This window comes from Podarcis bocagei, assembly GCF_964188305.1.
Source record: "Podarcis bocagei genome assembly, chromosome: 8".
Taxonomy (NCBI): domain Eukaryota; kingdom Metazoa; phylum Chordata; class Lepidosauria; order Squamata; family Lacertidae; genus Podarcis; species Podarcis bocagei.
In genome coordinates this window covers 51,474,986-51,502,333 of record NC_138133.1, presented here as the reverse complement: position 1 = coordinate 51,502,333, position 27,348 = coordinate 51,474,986, and the positions used below count along the sequence as shown (strand labels likewise).

General features: G+C 39.8%; 1 protein-coding gene across 1 annotated transcript in view; it reads right to left on the bottom strand.

Moving 5' to 3' along the window:
* Window positions 1-27,348, bottom strand: part of LOC308593237 (chloride channel protein D-like) — a 63,452-nt gene that overhangs the window by 25,012 nt on the left and 11,092 nt on the right. The window contains exons 6-12 of the mRNA XM_081205350.1: window positions 21,146-21,340; window positions 19,028-19,125; window positions 17,048-17,151; window positions 16,117-16,288; window positions 14,376-14,547; window positions 7,347-7,513; window positions 2,060-2,239 (exon numbers count right to left, since the gene is read on the bottom strand). Coding sequence (XP_081061476.1) covers window positions 2,060-2,239; window positions 7,347-7,513; window positions 14,376-14,547; window positions 16,117-16,288; window positions 17,048-17,151; window positions 19,028-19,125; window positions 21,146-21,340 — 1,088 coding nt within the window. The remainder of the gene's footprint in view (window positions 1-2,059; window positions 2,240-7,346; window positions 7,514-14,375; window positions 14,548-16,116; window positions 16,289-17,047; window positions 17,152-19,027; window positions 19,126-21,145; window positions 21,341-27,348) is intronic.

Sequence of the window (27,348 nt, the reverse complement as noted above, 5' to 3'; positions counted from 1 at the left end):
TCCCAAGAACAGTTTGTTGTTGCTGCTTTCTTTTTTTATTTAAATACCATGATGGGATAGAAGCTACTTGTATGGTTTGCTTGTTTGTGAAATAATCTATTATAGATATCAGTAAGGGATGAGCGGAACAGCAATGTTTTGCACTGGAACAAACAACAGCTAAATAATTAACAATAGTTGAGTCAAACATGTGAATCTGACCATTTGCTTAATAACATGGCTTCCATGTTTTATTCTTCTTGAAATTATGTAATAAAAAAGCTCATTAAAGCTTATGGACAGAGCAGTACAACAGGAAAATGCAGTGTCTTTGACTAGAAAGTTTTTCAAAGGAAGCTTGCTTACGCTTACCAACATTTGTATCCTCAGTATTTACCAATAGTTTCCAAACTGGCTTCCACCCAAACAACAAGAGTGGGACAGCAAATGTTATGGTGGGGATCAGCAATTCCCAATTAGTTTGCAAGCTGCCAAATTGCTAGTTGCTGCAAAGTTACCTCAAAACCACTATCACAGTGGACATGCCACCCTAGCAGTTATATTTAGATGCCATCATTCCCTGGAAATTGTTAGCATATGAGTAGCTATAAGAAGTAGTCATTGGTCTCCCTATAGAGCTGAGTGATGCCCATGACCATTAACACTTGGCCTTTCCCATATCTACTGCTTTCTCATTCTTACTTTCTTTTCTCAACTGTGACTCCCTCCACTTACTCTAAAGAGCTAGATTGCAGGCACCAGATACCCAAGGTCAGTATCAACAACTGAGTTCTCTGTTCAGTGATAATTTTAAAAGCAGCAGCATTGCTACTCCATTGTCTTTTTCTTGATATTGTACAAATTTGAGTTGTAAATGTGCTCTGTTCTTTAAAAAATAGAGAACAGCAGGAGGAATGAGTAGTTATGTAATCTCTCTGAGATATTTTTAAAAACATGAAAAGAAAACAGAAACTGGAAATTATTGCCAAGCATTCCTAGGAAGAGCCCAGCTGTGCCAAAACAACCACAACTGTGTACAAACACAGGATGCAATCCTCCATTATAGAGGGCATTTAAGGCGGGTTTCCCAACTTCCTCTCTCGTGTTTCTTGGTCTCTTTTCTGATGAAGCTCATCTGGCCTCCATAACATCCAGAATTTCCCTCTAAACAGGTAACTGTTGCACTAAAAAAGGCAGTAGCTTTCATCATAAAACATAGCCTATCTTTAGATTATTTGTGCTCTTGTATGACTACTAAACATTTCATATGTCCATATTTTTTATTTAAATAATTCATATGCTGCTTTACAGTGTGGCTTGAGTAACTTTTTTAATAAATCAAAAATCTGGGTTATATAGACAAAATCTGCTATTTATAAAGATTCCTGCTTATCTGTAGTTGTGGACAAAGGTAGGGTTGTTGTTTTTAACATTAAATTCACAAAAGGCTCTTTCTGTCTGTAGACTGACAACTCACTAAGAACAAATGTCAGCTTTGATACAAGTTATTGAAGGTTTGGAGACAATTGTGTACCATAGCATTACAAACCAAGTTATTGTGAGGCCAGAAAACAAAGCCATGTATATTCTGTTCTCTTGGAGTGGAAGTGCTTGCTGGCTTTATTTCCTGTTTACTGAAGCAAGCCATCACAAGCATTAGAGACTTTGCTGTTTCATCCGAATTCTGACATGTTTTATCTTGAAAGAGGTGAACTTGAGTAAGAGTAAACAAAGGGAAGTTTGCCAATGATATTTTAAATGAATAAAAATTGTGATCAATTTGATAACACACATCCTTCTGATTCATTGTTCTCGTAAGCCTCCAAGTGCCTTGAGGTGTGTGCCTGTTTCTAAAGGAATATTGCACAGTTAACACAGAGGAACACACAGAGTGGTTTATGCAAACACGCACTGGCAAAAGTTGTTCCAAACTTTAAAGAGAAAACTGTTGCAGATCACAAGCCCTCTACTTCATGACATGTTTTCTCATTAATACGGTATGCTAAGGCCTTCATTCTTTGTTCTAAATATTGGCCTTAAGGGCCACTTATCTTCTGGGAAGAATGTAGTGGCTTCTTACCTCGTAATTGTTCCCAGGAACACCTCTGCCTGATCTGGCTTAGATTTGTAAACCACTGGGAATCCGCTATGGCTGGTGTTGGCAAGGAGTTGAGCCAAGAAAGCAATGTTTTCTCTTACATGGAGAACCCTTACATGAAGCTTCATGACATCTCTGGCAGCAAACAATTCCAGGTTTAACCTGAAAGACATAAAGCAGACAGCCAACAATTTATTTAGTAAACAAGGAACAAGGCACACCGTACCACATGAGTGTTTGATGACTTTATAATGTGCTGGTGAATTACTTCAAGCTGCAAATAAATTGGTTTTATTTTGTGAATATGTTGTTTCAAATGTAATTAGCCAATAAAGTCATTATTAAGACTTTCCTGCCTATGAGTAAGATGCTTGATAAAACCAACCAGATGTAAGCATTAGTTTTCTAAGAGAAGATAAGAGCCATTAATCAGCTTCCATGAGTTTTTCTGCTTTTTAAAAAATGTTTTAATTCAAAATGAAATCCGCAGAAAATTATGTTCAGATTACAAAAAGTTCTTGGAACTAGGAGGAGAATGTAAAGAAGAAATAAAACTTTCATAATAACATAACAACAGTTAAAATGGTTCTCACCAATTGTTCACCAAGCTCAATAAGCTGCTGTGATCACTGATGACCTCTTGGAGATATATGAAACATTAACAACTACTCTGGTCATGTTGTACAGATATCAGAGAACATCTGTACCACATCTGTTCTATTTATATTATTTTAAGTGTTGTTTATAAAGCTTGGTTGGCCACCATGAACATTCTGTAGAGGCATGTTGGCACAGTACAAATTTTAAGAGAAAATCTGGTGTCACTAGAGGATTTCAACACTCTTGTTCCAAGGAGCTCAGGACATTGGACATGCTTCTCCCCTTTAACAACACTATGTGCTACAGTAGGCAAAGAGATAGTGACTGACCCAATGTCACTCAGTGAGCTTCATGCAGAGTAGGAATTTGGCCCTTGGTGAAAGGCAGTGTTTTATTTCTTGGGACTACAAAATTTTTGAATACAGATGGGATTACTATACCAAGTAGTAGCCTCTAGTCTTAGTTTACTTCTAATAAGTGACAATTGTGGTGATTAGCCTTTATCAGGTTGCACCACTTCAAATTGCAGGTGGCAAATCCCATGATTTAATAGCCTCCATACAAAAAAGAAAAATCTGTACACATAGAAAACCAAATATCTGGGAAAACGTTATACTCTTCTTTCTGATATGCCATTTTTCTACATGCAGTGAATTTCTGTACAAAGGACCATTCAGCCATCTACCACCTTGAATGGTACCCTCTAGAAACAAAGTTACCACTTCATGCACTGCTTGTTGGAATTAGAGCTGGCTGGCTGACTTTTTTGGTCCATTCAAGATTGGTCAAGTCTCCAAGGGCCACACTCCAGTGGTGATTGTAAGCCAGAAAACACACCCTCTCTCTTGCATGTATGCATCATAGTTAGTCACCACTCATGAAGTCCACGACTGCACACTCACCACACATGGAAACCACAACCATACACACACATAGCACATTTCTTTCTTTCTCTCTCTCTCTCACACACACAAACATCCTTACAGTGCTGGGCTGAGAGGGGAGAATGAAAATCAGCACTGTGATAAGGGCAATCACACACACACACACACACACACACACACATTAATGGCAAGAGCTCTTTCTCCATAAACTTGCAGGGGGCAGGAGTTACAGCCTCAAAAATGGCTAGTAGGGAGAGAAACTCAATGACCCTTGAGGTAACAGGATCCTTGAGGGGTGAGATAGATTCTCTCCCCCACCAACCATTTCAGGGAGTGTACTCTTTCTCCCCAACCCCACCCAAGGCAAGTTAATGGCAAAAGCAATCTCTCCATTAATTTGCACATGAGAAGAAAGGCTCTCCTCCCAACCTAGGACTGTGGTGGGGAATAATGGTTTTGTGGGCCCAGTCCAGCCTGCAACCTACAGGTTCACCACCCCTGGATTAGAGTGATACCTTAGGTTGAAACTTATTTAAACCCATGACAATATTCTTCCTGAAGAACATTTTAAAGTTATAAACAGACATGCTCATGGAAATCAGCATGAGAAAACAGGCAGCTCTGCTCATTCACATCTTTCCCTACTGGATGGTTGCCTTTATCTAAGTAAACCTCACTCAGATCATTCGCATCACTTGGTGGGAATGTTTATCTATTGACTAAATGAGGGGTGTTTTTTTTTTTCAAAACAACAATAGATTTTAGCTGGGCTTCTTGTAAACCATTGTTTTATTGTGATAAGTAACTATTGGACCTTATATAAATACATTTCAAGAGCTTGCTTTTTGGATGGTTTTATTTTCATGATGGTTGTCAGTAACATTTAGGCAGCCACATTAAGTTTTTAACTCTGAATCGTACAGAAAATTCACTAGGTGGCAATCATGGAAGTAGTTTGCCTGTTGATATTAATTAACCTTCCTTCATAGGGGAGGCACTCTGGTGCAGATGAGGCCTATGCAAAGGGTGGAGAACTATTTCATAAGTCCTTTCCTGGTTCTCACTGGGAATGTTCTAAATGTCTCCAGGAATGAAAGTGAAAGCTGCATATAGAAATCAATCAAGATATCCAAGAGTTTAATGTAGCTCAGACTAGGCACCAGTGTGCCTAGGAGCCCAATGAGGACTGAACATGCTCAGTGGGCACATACTGTTGATTAACTATTGGGCAAGAGAAACAAAACTGTCTGGAGGAGAATGGAATAGAGTGTCTAGAATCCTGAACAGAAGCACTCCACACTGCAGACTCCACTTGCTTATTTAAAATTTGGTTATACCCAGGAATGTGGCTGCAACTGTGTCACGTGGAATATTTTAAAAGAAAAAGCAACTATTATTTCATTTTATAGATTTATACCCTCGTCCTTCATAAATTTCCCAGGCTTATAAATCATCACATTGGGGAATTAAGCAGAGAAATCTGATCCTCTGGTGTAAGGATTGTTGTGCTAAGCTTCAAATCATAACAATAATAACTTAGCTAGTATGTTAAAGGTGTTTCACATCATTATCTCAGTAATGTTTACAAGACCCAGTAAGATGGGTCAGTGTTAGAACTAATAAATGAATTGTGACGAGCAATCCTATTGTTCTGCCAAAGCTGTGCATACAAGACGGGGTTCCCCTGCTTTGCCAGCTGGCTTATTATTCTTTATTAATTCAGAAATGAGTGTCTACTTTTGAGGAAATAGAATACACTTATGACTGAAGGAAACAAAAGTTATCATGTAAGTTAAATAGTAAGATATAAGTCGTTAAAAAGTATTTAGCCAAAAATACTGAAGGGCCAAGGGAGACTAAGGAAAAGATGGGTCATGATTAGTACCTTTTAAAAAAGGATTCCAAATAGCACAGAAAGTCATGCCACAACATCACACCACAATATGGAGAGTATCATGACAGCCATGCCAACATCTTCTTTTCCCTGAAACTTGTGTCTGGTCACAGACTGATTTTCTTATTGGCCTGGTTTGCACATCACACTACACCATAGTTAAAATAAACTATGGTTTAATGTGAACAAGGAGCATGCTGGTGCACACTGCTGGAATGGCAGTCACTTTGCTCCTCCCCAACTCCTGCTACTGCTGTACTACCAGGAGACAAACCATGGCCTGTCTTGTTGGGTAATCCCAACCCAGGCTCATGGTTTGTTGCTTTTCCAACAAAGCATGTCCAGAAGCCAAAGTTTGTTCTTGGATTGTGACTTGTAGTTTGTTTGGGGACAAGAAACCATGAGCCTGGGATCAGACAACACAAGCCAGACCATGGCTTTCTCCAGCGGCACAACAGCAGCTAGAATGCGGGAGGAGCAACATGGCCAGGAAAACCACCATGCTGCTTGCTCATATTAAACCACAGTTTATTTTAACTATTGTTAATGTGATGTGTGAGCCGGGCCTCTCTCTCTTTCTTAGTCACACACAAAACCAACCCATTTAATTTCAAGGTGACAGTTTCGACATGCAAATTTTCAGAGTGATTTCTCTATAAGTTCATTTCACTCCAGTTAAAAATGTACAAACTCCCACTTCAGAAAATCCAAGTCAGCAATATCAAAAGCTCAACTATGCAATACAATCAACTATTTAATGTAATGCCACTTTCCAACATGCTTTTATTTAAAACAATGTACAATTACTTTATCATAGTCTGAATTCTTGGCTCCTCAAATCAGTTTTATGTGGCATATCATGCAGAAACACAGAGAATTTTGACAAGCCTAACGTTAAGCTAGAACAGAACAAGCACCAGATTCACTCAGCACTTAACTTGTCCCATTAAAAAGTAGGCTGTAAGATATTTTCTTTCTGAAGTGTATAGTGGCTTATAAAAGCAGGAAGAGTTGCCAAGTTATAGAAGTGTTTGAGTACTCTTGCCCTCATTAAAAAGCACTCCCTGGCAACCAGCAGCTCTGAGTGTTCCAGTTAGCTAGCTTTTATAACAGGGAGGGGACAATTTATGGTGGTATGCAGCATAACTAGAAGTCACAGTGCATCCCTCTGTTAGACACAGCTTAATCATCCAGTATCTAGAACATAACACACTGTATGATCTGACATAACTTTTTACAAGCAAAAGTGAATATCTATGATGTGCTAAAAGAAAAGAAAAAAGAATAGAAAGCTTTGTTCCCATTGTTCATTGGTTTATTAATGGGAAGCCTATTCAACATTTGGGGATTATGCCCAGCCTTGGCTGAAAAAGGCCACAATGAATATATTACCTCTTTCCCATCACTATATATCAGAAGTTTGTATCAGAAAAGAGACACACACTTAAAATGTCTCTTCTCCAGAAATTAGATTAGCGGGCCAGAAGTACAGCTCTTCTTTCCTTGCCAAAATGCTGCAATGCCAACACTCACTATAATTTAAGCAGTTTCTTGTGATACTAGAACAAAACTCATTTTGCTTCTTGTGTTAGGAGGCAATTGCAGATAGGTCTTCATCTGATATATACATGGAGATAGCTTTGCTATGCATTTTATTTTTCAAGGGTCATGATTCTGCATTTACTATATTTTCCTGTCTTGTTTGGGTTTTTTCTGATGCAGCCAGAAGTTGAACTACCAGTAGGTTCCTTCCAGGTTTCTGTTTGTCCCTAACTCAGAAGAAATCACACGTTATGGCCAAATCAATCTCTAAATCAGCAAATTAAAGACATCCAGTCATTTTACACTAACTCATAGAACAGCCACAATAGGAAAATAAGAATACACTCACCATTTTTTCCTATGGCAAACAAATGGTTCAGCATCTAAGTAGGGAATGGATTTCAGCTTCAGTAAAGAACTGTATAGAGACATGTTAAACCAGTCACCAACCATTTTGGCTAGCATGACTGCCAGCATGATGAGTAGCAAGGACTGTACATCATTTGTGATCTCTACCTAAAGTAGCAGGGAAATGAGAACATGCGTTACTAGAAAAGAAGTGTGTTGTTGATAATTAGAGGTCATCTGTTTAAAGAAACCGGTTAGATGTTTTATTTACAATTACATGGTACAAAAATTCTGTTAAACAAAATAATGTAGGCTTTATGTTCCAAACTAAGAAATAACTGGAACATGATGTTACAATTAACAGCCATTTTCAGCACTTTTTGAATAGCATTGTTTGAGAGTTGAGAGTATTGTGGGCCAAATTTTATGGAACTCCCTTTCAGTTAAGGTCACGCCTGCACTCCATTGCAGCCATTCTGAAACTGATGCCTACAGCACTTTCTAAGCATGCCTGATGTGCTCGCAGGCTCAAAAGAAGAAGAAAAAAACCAGTATCCACTAAAATATGGAGGACCCACTAAAGTATGGATTCTCAAAGCAAGGAAGCATTCTGCTAAGAAGCTGCCAGAAGAAACAAAAGACTTTTCCTAACCAGCCCAAACAGAAACACTATGCATTTCTCAGATGCGTTTTAGAGCTTTTTTGCTCTCCAGTAATCCCTACTTTGGGGTCACAGATAAAGATGGACAATTCAGTCAATTCCTGGTCCGTGTAACTTTCACTTTTATTCCTTCTCCATCCATTCCCTCCCTTTACCCTTTGTGTTGAACATCACTAAAATGCATTTTAAAATACTTAAAAGTTTTTTACAAGGTAGTCGAAGGGCTGACTTGATGTTTTAAAGTCTCTCCCCCACCCCTGAACAGGTAAGACCATCTTGAAGTGGCTGGAAAGTCTGGGTAGCAAAGCAGGATGAAAATGGGGTTGCAGATGTCCCTGGGAGTGATCAGAGACAGGCTAACATGACAGGTAGGGCTGGTGCCACAGTGGGTTAGGGTATCTGGATGTTAACCAGATGGTTGATGGTTCGAACCCACCCAGAGATGGCTGTGGGCATGATTCTTGCATTGCAGGAGGTTGGACTAGATGACCTTTAGTGTCCCTTTCAACTCAAAAATTCCATGATTCTATGCAGTCCCACCCATGGACATTGTAAAGAAAAATAATAACTGCCCTATCTGTATTTAACCTTGGTCAGAACGTCTTGCATGTCTTCTTTCAAAGGTAATTCTACAACATCCAGCCCATTTATAATAGATGGGTGGTTGCCTCACTACTCTTCCAATAACCTTGATGTGTGGCAACTGACATAGCCTTGCTGCCCTTATTCAATAACAGGTGAATTATGTGTGCTCCAGCACATGAGATGTGTGAAAGAGAGAGCACTGAACCTGCAAAGAGGAGACTCACACAGATAATAAGACTGTTACAAAGCAAGTGTAAAGAATCCACTTGAATGTTTCACCTCAGCAGCCACTGAAGATGAAGTCTTAAATTATTAGGTACTGCATGTGAAACTGTCAAGACATATTTCTTCACACTTTGCCGTGAGATTAGTCAGCTTCAGCAGCTGTGTGGTTCCCCTGAGTACAAGGCACAATATAGGATGCAACAGAGGGGTGGAATTGTGCTACCCATCATCATGGATGTCACTCTCACAACAGCTACTCTCAGGTAGATGTTCATGGACCAATCTAGACATGGTAAGGGAGAGCCATGTACAAAATCACCTGTGTTTCAACACTTAAATGTAGCTGCAATGGAATGGGCAGTTTGGAACAGTACAAAAGCACCATGGAAGAGGCTTAAAGCTTTCCCTCTATGCCATTTTCCTGATTGAAATTATTCTCACCAAAGCTATTATTTGTCCCATCGGAAGAAACTTGCAAGTACCCATGATATATCTGTACATTTCTCCCTGTGGGTCAAGCAGCAACTTAACGAGGGGCAATTTTAATCAGAAAAATAGCAAGGAGTGAAAGAGTGAACAGCTAACCTTCTCCCAAATCAGAATGGTGCACAGTTGCTTTTTTATGTTTTTAAATATGGGAGCTCCTATCTGGATCCTATTCTTCAAATGTAATTTAACTATGTAACACACATGTTAATTTCATTCCTTATAACTACACTTATGTATAAATATAATCTTAACTATTTTAGATTGTAGTCTCCTCAGGACAGTGATCTTTCTCTTGGCTGTTAGTAAGTCAAGTATAGTGTGCAGTGGTGACACCACAAATAATGATACAGAAACAATATAATTCTGAACAGTTCTCTAAATCATAACAGCCGCACTAACTGGGGAAAGACTCAAATTCTCCAATAAGGTTTGGCTTCTGGGGAAACACTGTATCCTCAAATAGAACTAGATCTCAAGCAAAAAAAAAATGGACAAGAGCACACCTGCTGCTCTATAAACTGATAATCTGAAAAGACCCCACCTCAAGAAAACTTGCTACTTGATTTGGGCTGCTCATAATAGGTAAAACTTCCCCTAGCCCTATACCTTGTAGAAACAGAACTTACACTGAAGGGACAGATATAAGAAGTAGACAAATTGGTGCTAAGATTTTTTTTAAAAAAATGAAAGAAAAGGAAGAGAAAGAAAAACTGCTTAACAGCCAGTAAATTTTATCTTTTAATCATGTGCAATGTAAAGTGCACTTAGGGGGCAAATCACAAGGAAAGATTTACTAGCTATGCTTGATTTTGCTATCTTATGTAATTTAGGTCTTATAGAGGTAACAGGCCATGCTAAAGACGACTTGCCTTTAGGGTTCCTGCTCCTATACAACCAGCACTGCTAATGGATTAAGGAAAAATACCATTAATAGGCGGATTTATAATTCATAAATCAGCAAATTAGTTTCACTTTGCTTACCTCATACATAATTGCACGCTTAGTGGAATGCTTCAGAGGCTTTTAGAAAAAACCAACCTTATTTTAGTCACTGATGGAATTTTTCTGTAAGCCCTACAGTGATGTATGCCCCACATCATTATAACCAGTTGGCCCCCTGTCTATTATTATAGTTTTATTACATAACACATACTTATGCATTTCATTAAGAGCATCAACAGGGCATGGCACATCAAAGAGAGGAGGGCAGCTGCCCAGGAAATTCAAAAGACACATTTTACATAAAACTACTGATAAAAGCTCTGGTCCTCATTCTTAGTCACACCATGGTTAACTTGTTTCTCGGTTTGGCTTTCAGTTTTGAAAATGTAGTCAAAATGGAACCTCATTAGAGTTGGGCCTGCTGATCCAGCAGACTTTTACTGACGATCTTTTTTACTCAAATTCATTGGAGGGGAGAACCTAGTTAAAAATGAAGTCATTAGGTGCAAAAAAAAAATTGTAAAGGCAAAGAGAGCACCATTTTTATTTACATTCATAAAAAGGCAAGTGGCTTGTGGTAAATGTGAACTTTCCTTAAAACCTAACAGCTGCCTTCCTCACCAAGTTCCCTTTCTCTTCTTGAAAAAGATACCGCATAATCCAGCTCAGAACTGTCTAACACACTTTACAAAAGTGATTTACACCAAGGATGCACAACTCTAATAATTCTGAGGTTTTTATATTTTTACTAACTCCAGAGGGCTGCATCACTATGCTAGCATCTTGTTATCACTAGAGTTTTGGAGATTTTAAAATACATTGTATTGGTTTTCATTTATAACAAACAACAGTACAGCATACACTTGAAGCCTGGAAGACCGACTAGCTCAGATAATTTTGCAGTACTAAGAACGGAGAAGGTTGGTTTTTTAAATCAATTTTCTGTCAATCTTCACATACCCCCACCACCACCACGCACACACATATCCCTTGCTGTGTTAATCTCCTCCTGTTCACTTCCAACTCCAGATTGCTCTACATACTATGGGATACTGCATAGTTCATACTTTCACTATGTTTCAAATGTAGACAAAGTGATGCAGGCATTTCTTCCAACTTCACCTTTAACAGGCCTACATTAGATGTTCCTACATCGAAGGGATACATAAAATTGATGCTTGCAATTCTCAAGTGCCAGGGTGGAGGGGTTATAAGGAAGTGTTAGAGCTTGGGACCATATAGAATTCATGTTCATGTTTCACTCTACTCAAGGTATGCTTGGAATCTGAGGGCAGACTCGATTAGCTAACACATTGGTTCTAGCAATGTTACTCAAATCACAGCATAAAGGTTGTTACAACCATCGGAAGTCTCTGAACGATGATGTTTAAGAAAAAGGTTGGTGCACTTGCCCATTTTTGCTTGCTCAACAGAACACTTCCACTCTGAAATTGCTGCCACTAGTGTATGTCGAGAACAGCCAGAAAAGCACTTAATGACGCTGACAGATGTTTTGGTGGGTTTTGTAACAGATGGGAACCTTTTAGAAAATTATTTTCCTTTCCCAAGAGGAAATGTCAGCAAGGTTGTGATCCAGTGTCGTGATACAAAGAAACTGAAGTCATGCTTTAACCATGAGCAACTACTGAGACAGTTCATCCTAGAGCATGAGCAATAGCTGTAGCTGCATACATTGGCTGAAGGTATTTGGAGCACCAGCTGCACTTCCGGTTGTACACAGAACTGTCATTGTGATTCTGCTTCTGTCTATCCTAGTGACTGCTCTAAGACTGTTCCCATCTAGCAAAAAAGACCATTGCCCTCCCAATCCTCACTACTGGCTTGTCACTCCCTTCACAAATAAGGCCAGCTGTTACTTTTGGCTGCAACTGTATTTGGCTCTTGAGACGTACAATTATATCTTTCTCCAATTCAGATTTCGTTCCATTTTATCATCCAAAGCCAGTTCTTACCATCTGCATGAGGAGATTACTACTAGTTTCCGGCTGGATGTGCACCTACAGCTGTAAGGTTTGCACTTGAGCCAGCAATGTTTAAGTTATTGCTGCCTAAAGAACCAACAGCATTCTACTTTTATTCCATTTGGGCTTCCCAAAAGAGACAATGTGAATGGTTCATACTAAGATTTAATCAGATGTGGTCTTTGAGCACTTTATTAGCTATAGTACAATTTAAGAGACTGAGTAGATGATTTCCAACCACTCCTGTTTCTGGGCCATATAAGGGTCATTGCAATAATTTCTGTCATCCAAGATCCTCTGCCTGAGGAGATATTTCAGTGGATAGTAGAGACAGCCTGGCCAATGGACTCTTGGGGCACTTCCAGATGACCTATTTATTGGGCATTCATCCCAATTTGCTTGCAGGGAGATTGGAGAACACTGGCTATTTTATTAACATTCATTCCGATTTGTTGGTGGGCAGGTCAAAAGATGTTGAGTCAATGCAAGTGTTATCCCACACTTTCCAGTACATTTTTCCATCGCTTTTGGGAAGTAGATTTGTTGTGCAAGAACTCCTAATCAACTATAATTGTGCATACTGAATTTGCCAGTATGTGTATGAATCCCACCCCGAAATAGTGATAGTCTGGAAATGCGCTTGATCTCATTCATTTTATTTCCTGCCACACTGCATATTGCATGCCGTTTGCAATAGCTGAATAATCTGTTTGTAAAGTATGTCTCCATATAGTTGCATCTGCAGATACAAATGTACTTAACTGAAGCTTGTCCCTCAACATAAAATATTATAACCTGTCTGTATTGGCATTCTGCTGGTTCTTGAAGTCACAGCTGCTTAAACAAGCATTCCCCTGATTTCCTGGCTTGAACCTCCTGTTTAATTGTTTTAATTGCTTTTTTTAATTTTTATGCTGTTTTAATGAGCTTGTTTTGTTGTGCATTTTAATTGTGGGAGCTTATTTTAATATTTTGATAAAATTGTTTTATTGTGTACTTTAATTATGTATGGCTATATTTTTTTACATTGATTTTATAAAGTGTAAACCACTGAGAAGCCCTTTTGGCCATCAAGCAATAGCTAATTTAATTAATTAGTATAATATAGAATACTTAAACAAACAGTCTTCAGCCTCATATAGAGTTGCATGGGCTTAAGCACAGTTATTTAACTGGGATGAAGTGGACTTTTCTCCATACTGGAATAGGAGCATGTGGAAATGTTACCATCAGACCTAGTACTTTCAGCAAAAAAGAAAGGCAGAGAGCTAAGTATCAACATGGAAAAGGGAAACAGCCAAGAACGAAGAAGTGGGCAAAAGCCTGTGGGGTCTGGTATTTCTTTTTAAAAAGCATTTTACTAACCTGTTCATCACCACCATATAACTCTTTCCAAATGGAAGACTGCGTAGAGAGCCAAAGCAAACATTCCAAAATTATTTTGGAACCTATCAAACGGTATCGGAAAAATGTATGCACTTTACAATTCAAGGTCACCACCTTTTAACTATGTTTTTGCATTGTCACGTCCAAGTCCTTTTTTCGTCTCAAAAAGGAATATTACAGAGTAGCCAACATTACTGCAGACCCTTCAGCTTTTTAAATTTTCTTAATGGTGCCATGATTTCTGCATACTCTGAGTTACAGCTTTTCTGTGGTAGCTGTACTGTTTCTGACCTTTTTATTATTAAAAGTCAATAGTGCTGGACACAGCTTTCAACACAGAGACTAGAAAACGTTCAGACAGGGATTTGTTGGTTTTGTTTTGCTTTTCAGATATCAAATTTTACTAACACAATCAGGGCTCCACATCACCAGCCCAGAGGAGGGGGGTCCCACATGCTTAGAATATGCTTGCCTGTAAAGATGTACAGAGCAACCTCCTCATTCTTCACCTTACTCAGTTGTTGACCATGTGAAAAGGACAAGGAAGCTCTGCCCACGAGCTCCAAGGATTCTGGCAGGGCTCCAGCTTTTCTACCACAGAGCTTTTTGAAGCAGGGCAAACTGCTGCTGATTTTGACTGTGTTCCTCCACACTGCCAGTCTACTACTCAGAGACCAGAATACCAAATATGCTTTTGAGGCATTTGGTAACATCATGGCGGCCAATGGAGAAACAGCATACAAGTTAGTTTATTGCATACCATTATAACTGTTAGGGAGATGGTTAGCCTTGAAACACCGCTGAAGAAAGAAGCAGCTCCAACTGCGGCAAACAACCCTGGATCAATCCATGCACTGCGTTCATCAGTCTGAACCCCCAAAATGGAAACCAGTATCAAGCCAACTATCCTGCCATATAATGCACCTGTGTACCTGCAAAGGAAAAGAAGACAGTAAAGGGCAGATAAATGGTTTTCATTTTCTCTTGGTTACTGTGCTAGCAGAGATCTGGTACTATAGCATGACAACCTGTCTCTGCATTATAGAAGGGGATTGTCTTGCTGAAAGGGTGGGCCAGCTATGCTCTGAAAAATTGGCTTGTTTGCTTGCTAATGATGTTAGATAAAATAACAGGCAAGTAGCACAGGAGAGGAAAGCATGCAGCCTTCAATGAACTAAATTTTAGAAAATTTTGAAAGTTCCCCTTCTCAAAAAGAACCCCTGCTTCAGTGGGAGGCGATAGTCTGGTTTTTTCCATGTTTCCTGTTAAAAGACAATATGTGCCCTCCAACACTGATGTGGAACAGCAGAGCAGCATTCAACACTCTTAGACATCAAATCAATTCTTTTAATTGAACTTTAAAGGTGCAAAAATTTACCTTGGTGAGATGAAACACTTCTCTGAGAAGGAGAGGTTGGAGGAATCTCCAGAGCAGATTTAGGGAGTGCCCAGGGGGAGAGAAGTGGTAGAAATTTCACTTTGCAATGATAATTCCTTGCACTTGCAGAACAAGTGACTTCATGCTACGTTGGATACAAGTTCTCATAAAAGTTCTCATAATGGTTTGGTAGGAGCTGTGGGTTGCTAATCTCTAGTGATGTCCCAAGCATTAGTCAACAGATGCCTCTGACATACACACAGCCACATACCCCACAGCATTTGAAATTGAAATGTTTGTGATTTTTTCCCCATACTAGGAGCAGCATCTTGAGGAAAGGTCTCTGATTACTGCATGACATATAAGTAGAAGCTGCATATTGAAATTTTTTTAAATCACCTGAAAAGAAAAGCTACGTTTTGGCAATATATCTCAAAGGAACTCAAAATAATATCTCCAGGCATCCTTTTTATAGCACAGACACGATGATTTGTGGTCACGCTGCTATCATTCCCACTTTCAATACTATTTACACCTGCCAAAGTTTTGGGGTGGTCACACTGCTTCATTTCCAATCAGTGCACATCCTGTATCTTGCCATTGCTTTACATACTACAGATGTTCTGAGGGGTGCTTTTGTTGTACCACTAGACAACCATAATGTGATAACATTGGGGAAGAATTGCAGAAATAATAAAGCAGAATAAATCCACCACTAATGTGCTATTACTGTGCCAATAATACATTTCACAACATTCCTGCAAGAAAGTACCAGCCTGGAGGAGCCCAACCAACCTGAGATGCAAAGACAGAAAGGCTCTGATAAATCATTAGATCTGCCTGCTCTTTTCAGCATCTTTCTGAAGGCAGCTGACCCGCTTTTCTGATATGAGACATAAATGCAAATCTATTTTGTCCAGAATAAGAGGTGGATGGTATACATGACTATTTTTACACATCACCATATGTAGTAAATAACTAACCTCTTTGGTTTACATGTAGGCAGTTGCAATGTTGAAAATGTGTGGTGTAAGTGGAATGTACTGAGTGACTTTCACCATATTGGGGATTTCCGTAGAGATGCCTGCGTCCTAGAGTAGCATAAAATGAATGCAGTACTTACAGCATAGGTATAACCAAACCACTTGCAATGGCAGAGCCTGCTGTCAAGCAGGAAAGCAAGAAGTAGAATACAAGTGCCGTAAAAAGAGAAGCATATCCAAATTCCTCATGAGTTCCACGTCTGAATAAGTACGTGATTCCTCTCATCCCATTCTCAGCCAAGAGAGCAGCAGCTTTAAATGAGATTGAAAAGGTGGGAGGTGAGAGAAAGAACAAACAGAAGGGTTCTAATGTCCAGATAGTTTATCAAACAGGCTTCTGTGTGGAGTTACATCTGCACAGGTCTCAAAATTACTTTTTTCACAAAACCAATGGCTTAACCGTTCAATCTCAATTGGCAACTGTAAACCACAATTAAGGACATGTAAGTTGTTCAGATCCATCCCTTGCTACCTTCCCTTCCCCTCTCTACTTCCATGCCACCTTCTGTTTTTTCCATTGTCTATTATAGATTAGAAGGATGATGTGGAGGAGGTCTGTCTAGCTTTGCTTTTGCCTGTTAAACTCTACACAGCACCAAGGACACTGATGCTGGTGGATCATTGTGACTGTGGTTGCTGTTTGTTATGCCACATCTTCCAACTCAAGATTCATTGGGCAGATAGGCAAGGCAAGTCCTTTTAGTATTGCTGCCTATCCACCTAAGCTATCATGTCCTGTGACCAAACTCCTAAATAGGGCTGAGCTACCAAAGTCTCTAGAAGAGTGTAGAAGAGCATAAAACGGTTAAGAAGCATCTGATCTCCTTGAATGCCTCAGAAACTGTTTCTAGTTTGTTATTCACAGACAACCCCAAGTAACAGTGAAATCAAAGACTTTGGTCAAATTGTGTTCTGGAGAGAAACAGCATAGCTGGAGAAATGCAGTTACCGGTACATGAAAGCTGGTCATTCCTATTCCTAGTTCTACTCCCCACCCACCCTCCTGCATACCTTCATTAAAGGATTGGTTGGAATAGTTCGCTCCATCTGGTCCAGTCTGGAATGTTCCCAGGGGACAGTTATATTCTGAAATGTGCCACGTAGGCTGGCTTATACTTGAAAAATCAAAAATAAAAGAAACAACATTGTATTCATGAGTAGAATACATACTGCAATAGGGGGTTCAGACATACTACATGTATTGAATAACATGTGAGGCAGAGCAAGCAGACTGGGCCAGTCATCACCATCCTTGATAGACATATCTTCCTCCCAGCTCCAAATGCAACAGAGGAGCATGTAAGTGCATAGAACATTATATGCACCCAATCTGTATTCTCCCTTTCATAATCCTCACCCAATCTGTATTCTCCCTTTCATAAAGGGAAAGTACACATGTAGAGCCCCATAACACAGCAACTAAATATAAGAAAGGTGTATTTAAGCCCTTGAAAGATCTAATATCAAAGTGCACCATCCAGCAAAGACCAGTTAGGGGTGGGACTAGCCCATGTGGACCCACAACTCCCCCTCACATGTTCTTTCAACACATGTGTGAGTATCTGAAGTCCTCAATATCTCTCCAAAATATTTATTATCCATTGAATAACTCTAGAATTGGTGCTTGTTTGGTTCTTTTTAAAGTATTCAATGATTTGGTAAACTGTTTCACTTCTATTTCTTGAAATTTGAAACTAAACTTAGTTTAAGAAGAGGAGTTAGCTTTGTGCTTATATGATTGACATCGTGCATATGTTCTGTACTTAAGCAGTTAGCCTCCATCTCTTTATTCAGAAGACAGTTCTCCTTTTTAAGCCCTTGTGTTGCAATGTGTATAATGGGGAGCAATCCAGTCACAAAAGAGCCTATAACTCACTGATAACTCTAGATGCAAGGTCACTTACCGTATTTTTCGCCCTATAGGGCGCACCGGCCCGTAGGGCGCACTTATTTTTTTTGGGGGGGGGAATAAAGAAAAAAAATTATTTCCCCCCGAAGCTCCAAAGAGCAAAGAAGCCATGACAGTGAGCAGGATGGATCCTGCTCGCTGTCCTGGCTTCATTTTTAGCCTCGGGGCTTGGGGTCCTGGAGCGATGGCGAGGTTGCGCTCAACCTCGCCATCGTTCCCGGAGCTTGTGAGGCTGGGGGTGGGGGAAGCCTGCCGGGGGAACTCCCAAGGCTTGCGAATAGCTTCCTGAAGCCTGGAGAGCGAGAGGGGTCGGTGCGCACTGATCCCTCTCGCTCTCCAGGCTTCAGTGAAAGCCTGCATTCACCCCATAGGACGCACACACATTTCCCCTTCATTTTTGGAGGGGGAAAAGTGCGTCCTATAGGGCGAAAAATATGGTATCTTTTGGGGCCAGGGGGCACATATGGAATTTGAATAAAGTGCTGTGCACCTCCAGTGGGGGTTGCACAATGGCTGCTGTAGGGGTGTGGCATAACACAAAATGGCTGCTATAGGAGAGGTGTAGGAGAGGCTAAGATAGTGCAAAAAGGAACTGAGGTGGAAGAGCTAACAATATCTCATGCACTGTGATTTGTGAGGAAGCATTTACTGAAACCTTTCATACGTGCCATATAAAGAGGGGTGGACACACTAGTACCCACAGGTACTGTGTTATTGAAATTTACTTTAGATGCATCATTTGAGAATTACCCAAGTGGATTATTTCTGTGATTTCTTTACAACCAAATGTTTCTATGATTCCATGACATCATTCTGAAAGGTTTCTTAATAGAAACATCAGAATAGGATGGATAGGAAGGTTGGGATGGATGGATGGATGGATGGATGGAATGGAATGAATGGATGGATGGGTGGATGGATGGAAACATTTCATTTCCTGGGCTCCTACATTCAAGCAAATTGTTGGTCTAGCACCAGCAACTTAGGAAGTTGCACTTAAGCTTCATGAAGGGACCAATTCTGAAACTGAAGAAGCCAGTGGCACTTATAAAGATGCCTGCATTTCTCTTTTCACTACTTACTTCTCTGGCTTAGTAGATGGTTCAAATTCTGGGAGGTTCTTGACTGGAGTACAGTGAAAGAAATATGGCAAGTAGACCGTTGCAGTAATGGTCAAAACCTGTACGTGTTTTTAAAAATATGTAAGAGAGAAATGTTGAATATAAAATAAACACATTTACCCTTATACACACCAACTCAAGTTCACGTTCATATAAGAAAGGTGTATTTAAGCTCTTGAAAGATCTAATATCAAAGTTCACAATCCAGCAATCCATGACTAGAATTCTGGCTTCTTTTGTACTGGTTTTAGGATTGGAAATGTATGTGATTGTCTTCCGTTAGTTACTGGAACAGTTCTTCAAGAGATCTAGTATTCCTACTTGTTTACCGCTGAATCAGAAAAAAATGTCAGTTTGTCTGCAGATTGATGTTGGTTCTGATTCAGTGGTAAACAGAAGGTTTTCCCAGGATAAGCAATGGAACAGATGAAAAGCTGCTTGAACCTGTACTAAAAAAGCACAGGACAAGCAGATAACCTCTCAGACCTTTGCTTTCTAGGTACAAGACAAGCGGAAGTGTGGGCGAACCTTAACACTGTGCAGAATCCTCGATCGAGCTAGCCATGATTGTTGTGGTCCTGTCTTCTATTCATTAAGGCAGCAAGGGCTGAACTCACCACATCCTGGAGGTGGAGACAAATCAGTGAAGGACAGGGGAGCATGCTATTACTGCTTTTCATCTGTTGCTAAAGCATGCAGGGACTGAAGCCACATTACTCCAAAGCAAGAGGCAGTTCACTGGACCCACTGCCCACTTTCCCACCTTCCTACAGTAGGCAATAGGTACCTGTAATAAGTGTTCTATGTTTTAAGTATATTGCACAGGAGAATTAACAGGTGCATGATGTCTGTCCACCTTCTCTTGCTGCTTGGCTAGGGAAGGAACTATGAGGAAGTTAAGGAGGGTAGGTGAGTAAGGTGGGTTTGATCTGTGTGCAAGAACTCTCCCCAAATGGTTCTTTTGTGCCTTGACCCATATTTTTCAAGTGCATCCAAACAATAGTCAGTGTTGCTCATTATGCAAGGACTTGTCTATTCTATAAACACTCATTTTGCCAGTAATATTTACCATGTGTGACCTACTGAGTTTTCACATGGTGGTGAGAACAGTCAGTCAGTCAGAGGAGAAATGTGTGAGTGTATTGAAGAACAATAAGGGGAAATTCCTTAATTACAAAAGAAATGATTAAAGTCAGGCCAAGAAGCATAGATGCTGATCTGGAATCCCATGAACCTATGCTTCAAAGATCCCTGCACTCAGAATCCTTATTCATGCATCAACTGCATTTGCCAATCTCCATTCTTAAGCAAAATTCTAATGCAAGCTTTGTTGTTTTGTTTTAAACTTTTTGAAGTAATCTTTCCATGTTATTGTTTTTTGTTTGTTGTTATGGTGTGTATTGTTGCATTTTTATATTGTAAACCGGCCTGTGATCTTTAAACGAAGGACAGTATAGAAATTAAATAAATGCTAATAATAATAATAATAATAATAATAATAATAATAATAATAATAATAATAATAATAATGTTCCAATAGTTAATTAAGCTAGTTGTTATAAAAAATACAGTGAAGAAATAATCTTTTATTTATTGCATGGAAGGACCTCTCATTTCATAGCCTAGAGATCAGCAGCTTCTTAGCAGGAAGGTACTCAGAGTTACCTTGTTTCTTATCTATTTCCATATATGTGGGTCCCTAACCCCAAAGTCTCTGTTTAAATTTGTATGCATGTGATAAGATCAAAATATGTCTGAACAGCTGATCATAAATTTATGAATTATGGATATATTCCCAAACAATATATTATGTAGCAATATCAACAATAACTGTTGTAAATTACAATCCTAACCTGGTTGTTAATGACTAGACTTCTGCATAATTCAGAAAGACTGGAAAATATTGGTAGGAGATAGATTCAGGGCCTCTGAGTATCTGCTGTTATTCTGCCAGTTCTATGTGGCAACTTAGCACCTTCCATTGTTCTAGTAACCTTTATGTTTTCAGACTTAGGTCTTAATTCTAGCTAGCACAGTTGTAACTTTGGAACACTTGGCAAAACACCATTAAGTACTTACAAGAACCAGCACAGATTCTAAGAGCTTAGCTGTTTTTCTGAGGGATGTTTTTGGAATTGTGTTGAAGAACCACATGCGTAATCTATTAATTCTTATATTCAGAAAAACAAAAACTGCTCCTAAAAGTCCTCCAAGTATTCCAAGGAAAATGGCTGGAACAAAGGCCAACACACTCATGTCCAGTAAGTTCTTAACCTGCATTGAAGAGAAAAGAAACAATATGTTCTGTTAATTTTGCCTTGCCATTTTAGTTGACATACAGCAGCCACTCTGTTAAAAGAGGTGTGATACAACAACTCAAAAAAAGAAGAAGCAGAAATTAGATGTAGAAAATGCAGGTTGTACTCGTAATAGCTTATGGATCATAGCCAAGGCCTCATGCCAGATTCTTTATTTTATCTGATGCCGTCTTCTACCTTTAGTTTTGCATAAAACCAGAATAAGCTTGGAATAGGCTACTGGATAGGCTGGCCTGCTTTGTTGGATCTGCCAGTTATTATTTAAGAACCAACAGCATGTTTTCCCTTGAAATTATAAGTTTTGCCAGTGCCTCCCAAAGAACTTGTCATGCTGTATATATCCTTGAGGTTTCTCTATCAAGGAAATCTTTTCAGACATTGAGTTGCTTTAACCAATTTTATTCCTGTTGTAGTTCTTTAATTTCATAGAATCATAGAATTGTAGAGTTGGACAGGATCCCAAAGATCATCCCCTGCAATGCAGGAATTTCAACTAAAACATTCATGATAGCCATCTAACCTCTGCTTAAAAACCTCCAAGCAAGGAGAGTCCACAACCTCTTCAGAGAGAATATTCTGCTGTCAAACAATTCTTACTGTCAGAATTTTCTCCATATGTTTAGTAGGAATCTCCTTTATTATAACTGGAAGCCAATTGGTTCGAGTCCTGCCCTACAATGCTTGTTCCCTCTTCCATGTGACAGCCTTTGAGATAATTGAAGATGGCGATCATATATCCTCTCAGCTTCCTCTTTTCTAAGCTAAACATACCCAGCTCTTTTAACTGTTCCTTATAAAGCTTGGTTTCCAGTCCCTTTATCAACTTGGTTGCCCACCTCTGCACACATTCCAGCTTGTCAACATCCCTCTTAAATTGTGGTGCCCAAAATTGGACAGTATTCCAGGTATGGTCTGGCCAAGGCAGAATAGAGCGGTACTATTACTTCCCTTGATCTGGACACTATACTTCTGTTGATGCAGCCTAGAAAAGCATTAGCATTTTTTGCTACTGTATCACAATCTAGAACTCTTCTTTAATTCCATGGCAAGCTCATTGCTTCCTGATTCCTTTTACTTCCTATATGTCCCTAAGAAGCAGGGGATCCCCAGGGGCATATTTTTAAATCTCAGAACTGTTGTGGGCACCACAAAATACCCATTTCATAGAATGACAATACTCAGAAGCCACCTCCCTTAAAACAGGCAAAACCCTAACCCCAAATAAGTACAGTAACAGCTAAAACTACCAAGTCTCCAAAAATGGGGGACATTTAAAAAATGGAGGAAAGGGAGACTTGGTGGGTGCCTAAGGCAACATGGTGTCCCTATGTACCATGTTGGGGACTCTAGCCTTACAGAGACTGCTGGGTACTTTAGTACAGTAGACTACATTGTTGACCTTCTGAACGTCCTAACAGCAGATGTACATCTTCTACAGGTCTGTAAAACCAGCAGAGCCTTACTAAACATTTGCACTGCTCTCCATCAAGCACATGCATACCAAGAGAAATGATTTTTAAAAGGATGCAAGTAATCCCATACAATCCTATTTCCCTAAAACAGAAGCACTTGCTCAATAGCTTATAACTTGTATTTCCCTGCTCAGGATTGGGTTTTGGGGCCGGCATATGCCAGAAACAATTTCATCTGGCTTCCAGTGGCTCCAGGAACAGATGTACTGATGGAGTGCTCAGCCAGCATATTTGGAGAGTTGTGCCAGTGAATAAGCAACAGCAGTGGCATATTGGGTGTTGCACCAGATATAGGGAGCTTCCATCATATCCTATAGCAGGGGTGTGGAACCTCTTTCAGCCTGTGGGCTGCATTCCTTCTGGGCAAACTTATGTGGTTCATATGTCAACGCTGTGTGGGGCCAGAGGTAGAAAGTTCAGCAGCACTGCCCTATAGCTACTTGGCTGGCATACCTCCAGCAAAGAGTCGCCCCTTGATTCTGCTACATATAGCTTTCTCCAAAAGAAAAAAAGAACCTGCATGATATAACTGAAGCTGAACCATAAGCTATTACAAGTGAAATATGCATTATATATAATTTATTTTTGTCTTCTAACATGTTTCTTCTAACGCAGTGTGCATTGCATTTGCAGCATGAGTTCATAAGATTTATATTGGTTCATAGTTCCTACTCGGGTACATTTCACATTTTTGCCTGCTCTTTAAAATTCAAATCCAACCAAGATGAACTACACTTTGTTCTGAGTAGTAGCAAGTTGTGCTGCTTGGTCCTATGCACACTTATTCCCAGGTTAAGTGTGCATAGTACTGCAGAATTTATAAATAATAAATTCAGACTTCCATAAAATCCTACCCTTGGAAAATCAAGGGTCTTAAGACTTCTTTACAATGCTATGTTCAGCATAAACTGAAGAAAATCAATGTTGTTTTTTCTTGAAAGACATAACCCACAAGCTCTCTGCTCAGAGTTTGGCTATAAAACATGAAAGCAGCCAGATTTCCCTGGAGCCCTACACTAAATGAAATGAAAGCATTTGATTATCTAGCCTAGCTGGCAAGCAAAAAAAAACAGTGAAGCTGTGGTAGAAACCACATTGGCAACAGTTCCTCCAGGAGAGTGGGAGTCAAAATCAATTGCTCTTTTGTGAAATATCCTAAATAAACTTATAAAGGACTATAAACTGTAACTCAAGGCGGAAGTCATTATAATCCACTGTATTATTCTGTATGACAATTGTGGCAAAGTGGCTTTTCTTCATGTTGAGTAAAAACTTACTCAAAGGAAGATGTTCCATAAACCAAACCAGGTGCCACTACCAACAAGTACCTGTTTCTGATCATAGATGCACAAGTGGTATATGCACAATGTAAGCCACAATCCTGTATCTATCCTGTTGTTTCCTATAAAATGCTGCATTTTGACGTGTTTTCACCCAAACCAGTTTTAATCCAAACTGAGGGGGGGGAGGCCTAGTTGAGTTTTAAACTGGTAATGTGTGCACAGCCCCAAAATGAGCTAACTAGGGCTTTAAATGCCCTTGAAAAGGTGTTTTCTTGCAAGACCCTTTCCAGAGAGAGCAAGTTCTCTCCCCCACCGTATACCACCTGTCTCTTCACCTAAACAAGGCAAGTGCAAAAAGAACATTGCTTTCTCTGCAGAGTTGCACAGGGGAAATACCCTTGGAAAGAAAAAGCTGCACAGCTTGAAATGTGTCAAACAACTTTCTAAAAATAAAGCGAGTCTTGACTTCTACAGCACCTTTGGACATCTTCCGTTCATTTTTGCCTTTTATTCTTGACCCTTCTGAAATCACCCAAAATCCCAAGGTCTGAATTTGAGTGGAATTAAACAAAAACCTACCACATCATTTCTTCTACTGTAACAGTGGCTAATAGCTCTGGCAACCAGGGTCCTGGTGTAGGTTGACATAATAGCTTCTTTTGGAAATGTCTCACAAGCATCTAGTTAAGTCTAAGCTAAGCTGTTGGTCTGATCGGACGCAGTAGAACTGCTTGTGTTTATGTCTGGCAAATCCATGAGTGATCTCTTTTGCTATCAATATTAAGTTAATAGATATTATAAAGTACCAAAGGTATGCTGGCCTACATTCTTTTATCAAACTATCCACGAAGGAACAGCAGTTCTTTGTAAATGCTATCTGATAAAAATGAATTGTTCACAAATGTGGCATTATTAGGCTAACTTTCCTACGGCAGGTGTTGTAATACAATCCAAAGTTTCAACTCTCTTTTCATTATATCTGCCAAGGTCTGTGTCCCTTTGTTACAGTAAGGTGGCTTAGCACAAATCCAGAAGACAGGAGTTTGTGCCAGGTTTATCCTGTCTAGCCAGAGGAGAATTATCTTCTCAGGTTAACAGCACTTAAAAGTTACTTCAATGGGCAAAACAATGTGTCAAGTATCATTATCCTACATATATGTGAAAACTGAAGATGCCAAGGACCACAGTCAATTGGTCAATTGCTTACCCCCTGCCTGTCCTTGGCCCTAGAATGTAACATTCAAATTACTCATTTTGAGCATACTTGTGTTATTTGTTATGCCTGCAGAAACTTGGTTTGCTCCAGTATGGAAACCATGCCATTGATGTGCCAAAATATGTATGCAAGTAACTAAAACTAACTTGTTTTATTTATTTATTTATTTATTTATTTAATTTCTATACAGCCCTTCATATGAGGGTCACAGGTCAGTTCATGGGTGTAGCCAGGATTTTTGTTGGGGGGGCAAGACTTTGTTGGGGGGGCAGGACTTTTATTAAGGGACAGAACTGATGTGATTGGTCAGTTAGTTAAGTATTCCTGTTGTTTCACTTGATCTGGCGTGGGGGCAGCTGCCCCTCCCTGCCCCTCCTTGACTATGCCCATAGGGCAGTTTACAACCAAAACAGTTTCTGCTCCAAAACTGAGCCTAAACCTCAATTGAAATGGAGCTAGAAAATCAGTTTTCTCCAAGAGTGCCTGGATCTGGTCTGCGACCACCTGCTCAAGAACCTTCCCCAAGGAGGGAAGGTTGGCAACTGGTCGGTAATTACTTTGATTTTCCAATGAGGGTTTCTTAAGGAATGGTTTTACTACTGCCTCCTTCAAGCAGGCAGGGACCATTCACTCTTACAAGGAGGCATAAATCACCTTCCTGGCCCAGTTAGTTTTTATCAGCCAAGAGGGGCAAGGGTCCAGAACACAAGTGGTCACCCTGACCAGTTCAAGCACCTTGCCCACATTCTTGAGCCTTAAGAATTGAAACTTATCGAACAACATAGGACTAGGCAGTGCTCTGGACACATAATGATGATGTCATTGTAATACTTTTTGCAAAAATAAATAAATGAGTAGCTAGTCCTTATATTGCTCAGGAGGACCTTCTTGGACAGGTAAGTGTGTTTCCATGAGCCGATTTCTTAAGAGTTTTCTCTCCCTCCTACCCACTTTTCCATTACATCCACATTCAATTATATTTGCTAAATTCCCTTATTATACATCTGGTTGAGGATCAGATGAGAAAGAACATGAGTCCACAAAGGAATACTAAAGAAGAGCCTGCAAGAAATCATATGAGATAAAGAATTCAAACATGAAATGGAAAACTATATTGGTACTTCTAGTCAGTTTTTAGGATTGTTTAAAGCACTGCTATAAAACAAGATTGTTCTGCAAAAGGTCTCTCTCTCTCAGTTCTCTCCGTAAGTCTCCAACCTTGCCAAGGACACCGATTTTATGAAGGTATTACTTGTCCCCAACTATGTTTCGCCTCACTCTTTGTTTGGATTACTCTCCAGTTTATAAAACAGTCTCCTGTGTTTTATGGCATATTCACACAAGAAGTATGAAGTGGCATACGCCTTAAATCAGTCGAAACTGTGGTCTTTCCCATATTAAGATCCACATATGGAGCAAGCAAGTTAAGAGAGGGTCAAAGGCACATTGTAGGAACTTCCTTATTTTAAAGAAATCAGTTTCAAAGTGGGGAAATATAGAAAGGAGAAGCAGCCTGGGTTCCCCACACATGATTCCCCCCCCCCAAAATTGCCTTGAAGCTGTTTCCTGCTCTGCAGGATTCCAAAGATGCATCTGCTCCTGCCCAGAGTATTCACTAAAACCAGGATGAATGTTACCCATGATCTTCTGATATTGTCCTGGTGATAATGGGGAGGCAGGAGCCATCTGCTAACAATTCAAGACACTGAGTTGTAGACCCATTGAAATTGATGGCCCTAAGTTAGTCATGTTCATTCATTTGAACGGATCTGCTCTCAGTACAATTGGATACCACTCACTGTTCTTAATCTTTAAAGCTCTTTATGGCCTTAGACATGCACACCTAACAGAATGATTTATTCCCACCTGATCTGGTGCCCTGTTCAGTGTTCCATCATTGTTGGAGGTCAAGTCAACCTCAGCAAAGATTTGAGCTTATGGGGGGTGATTGTTCAGGGTTGTGGAATGGCCTTCCAGAGAAAGTTAACCAAAG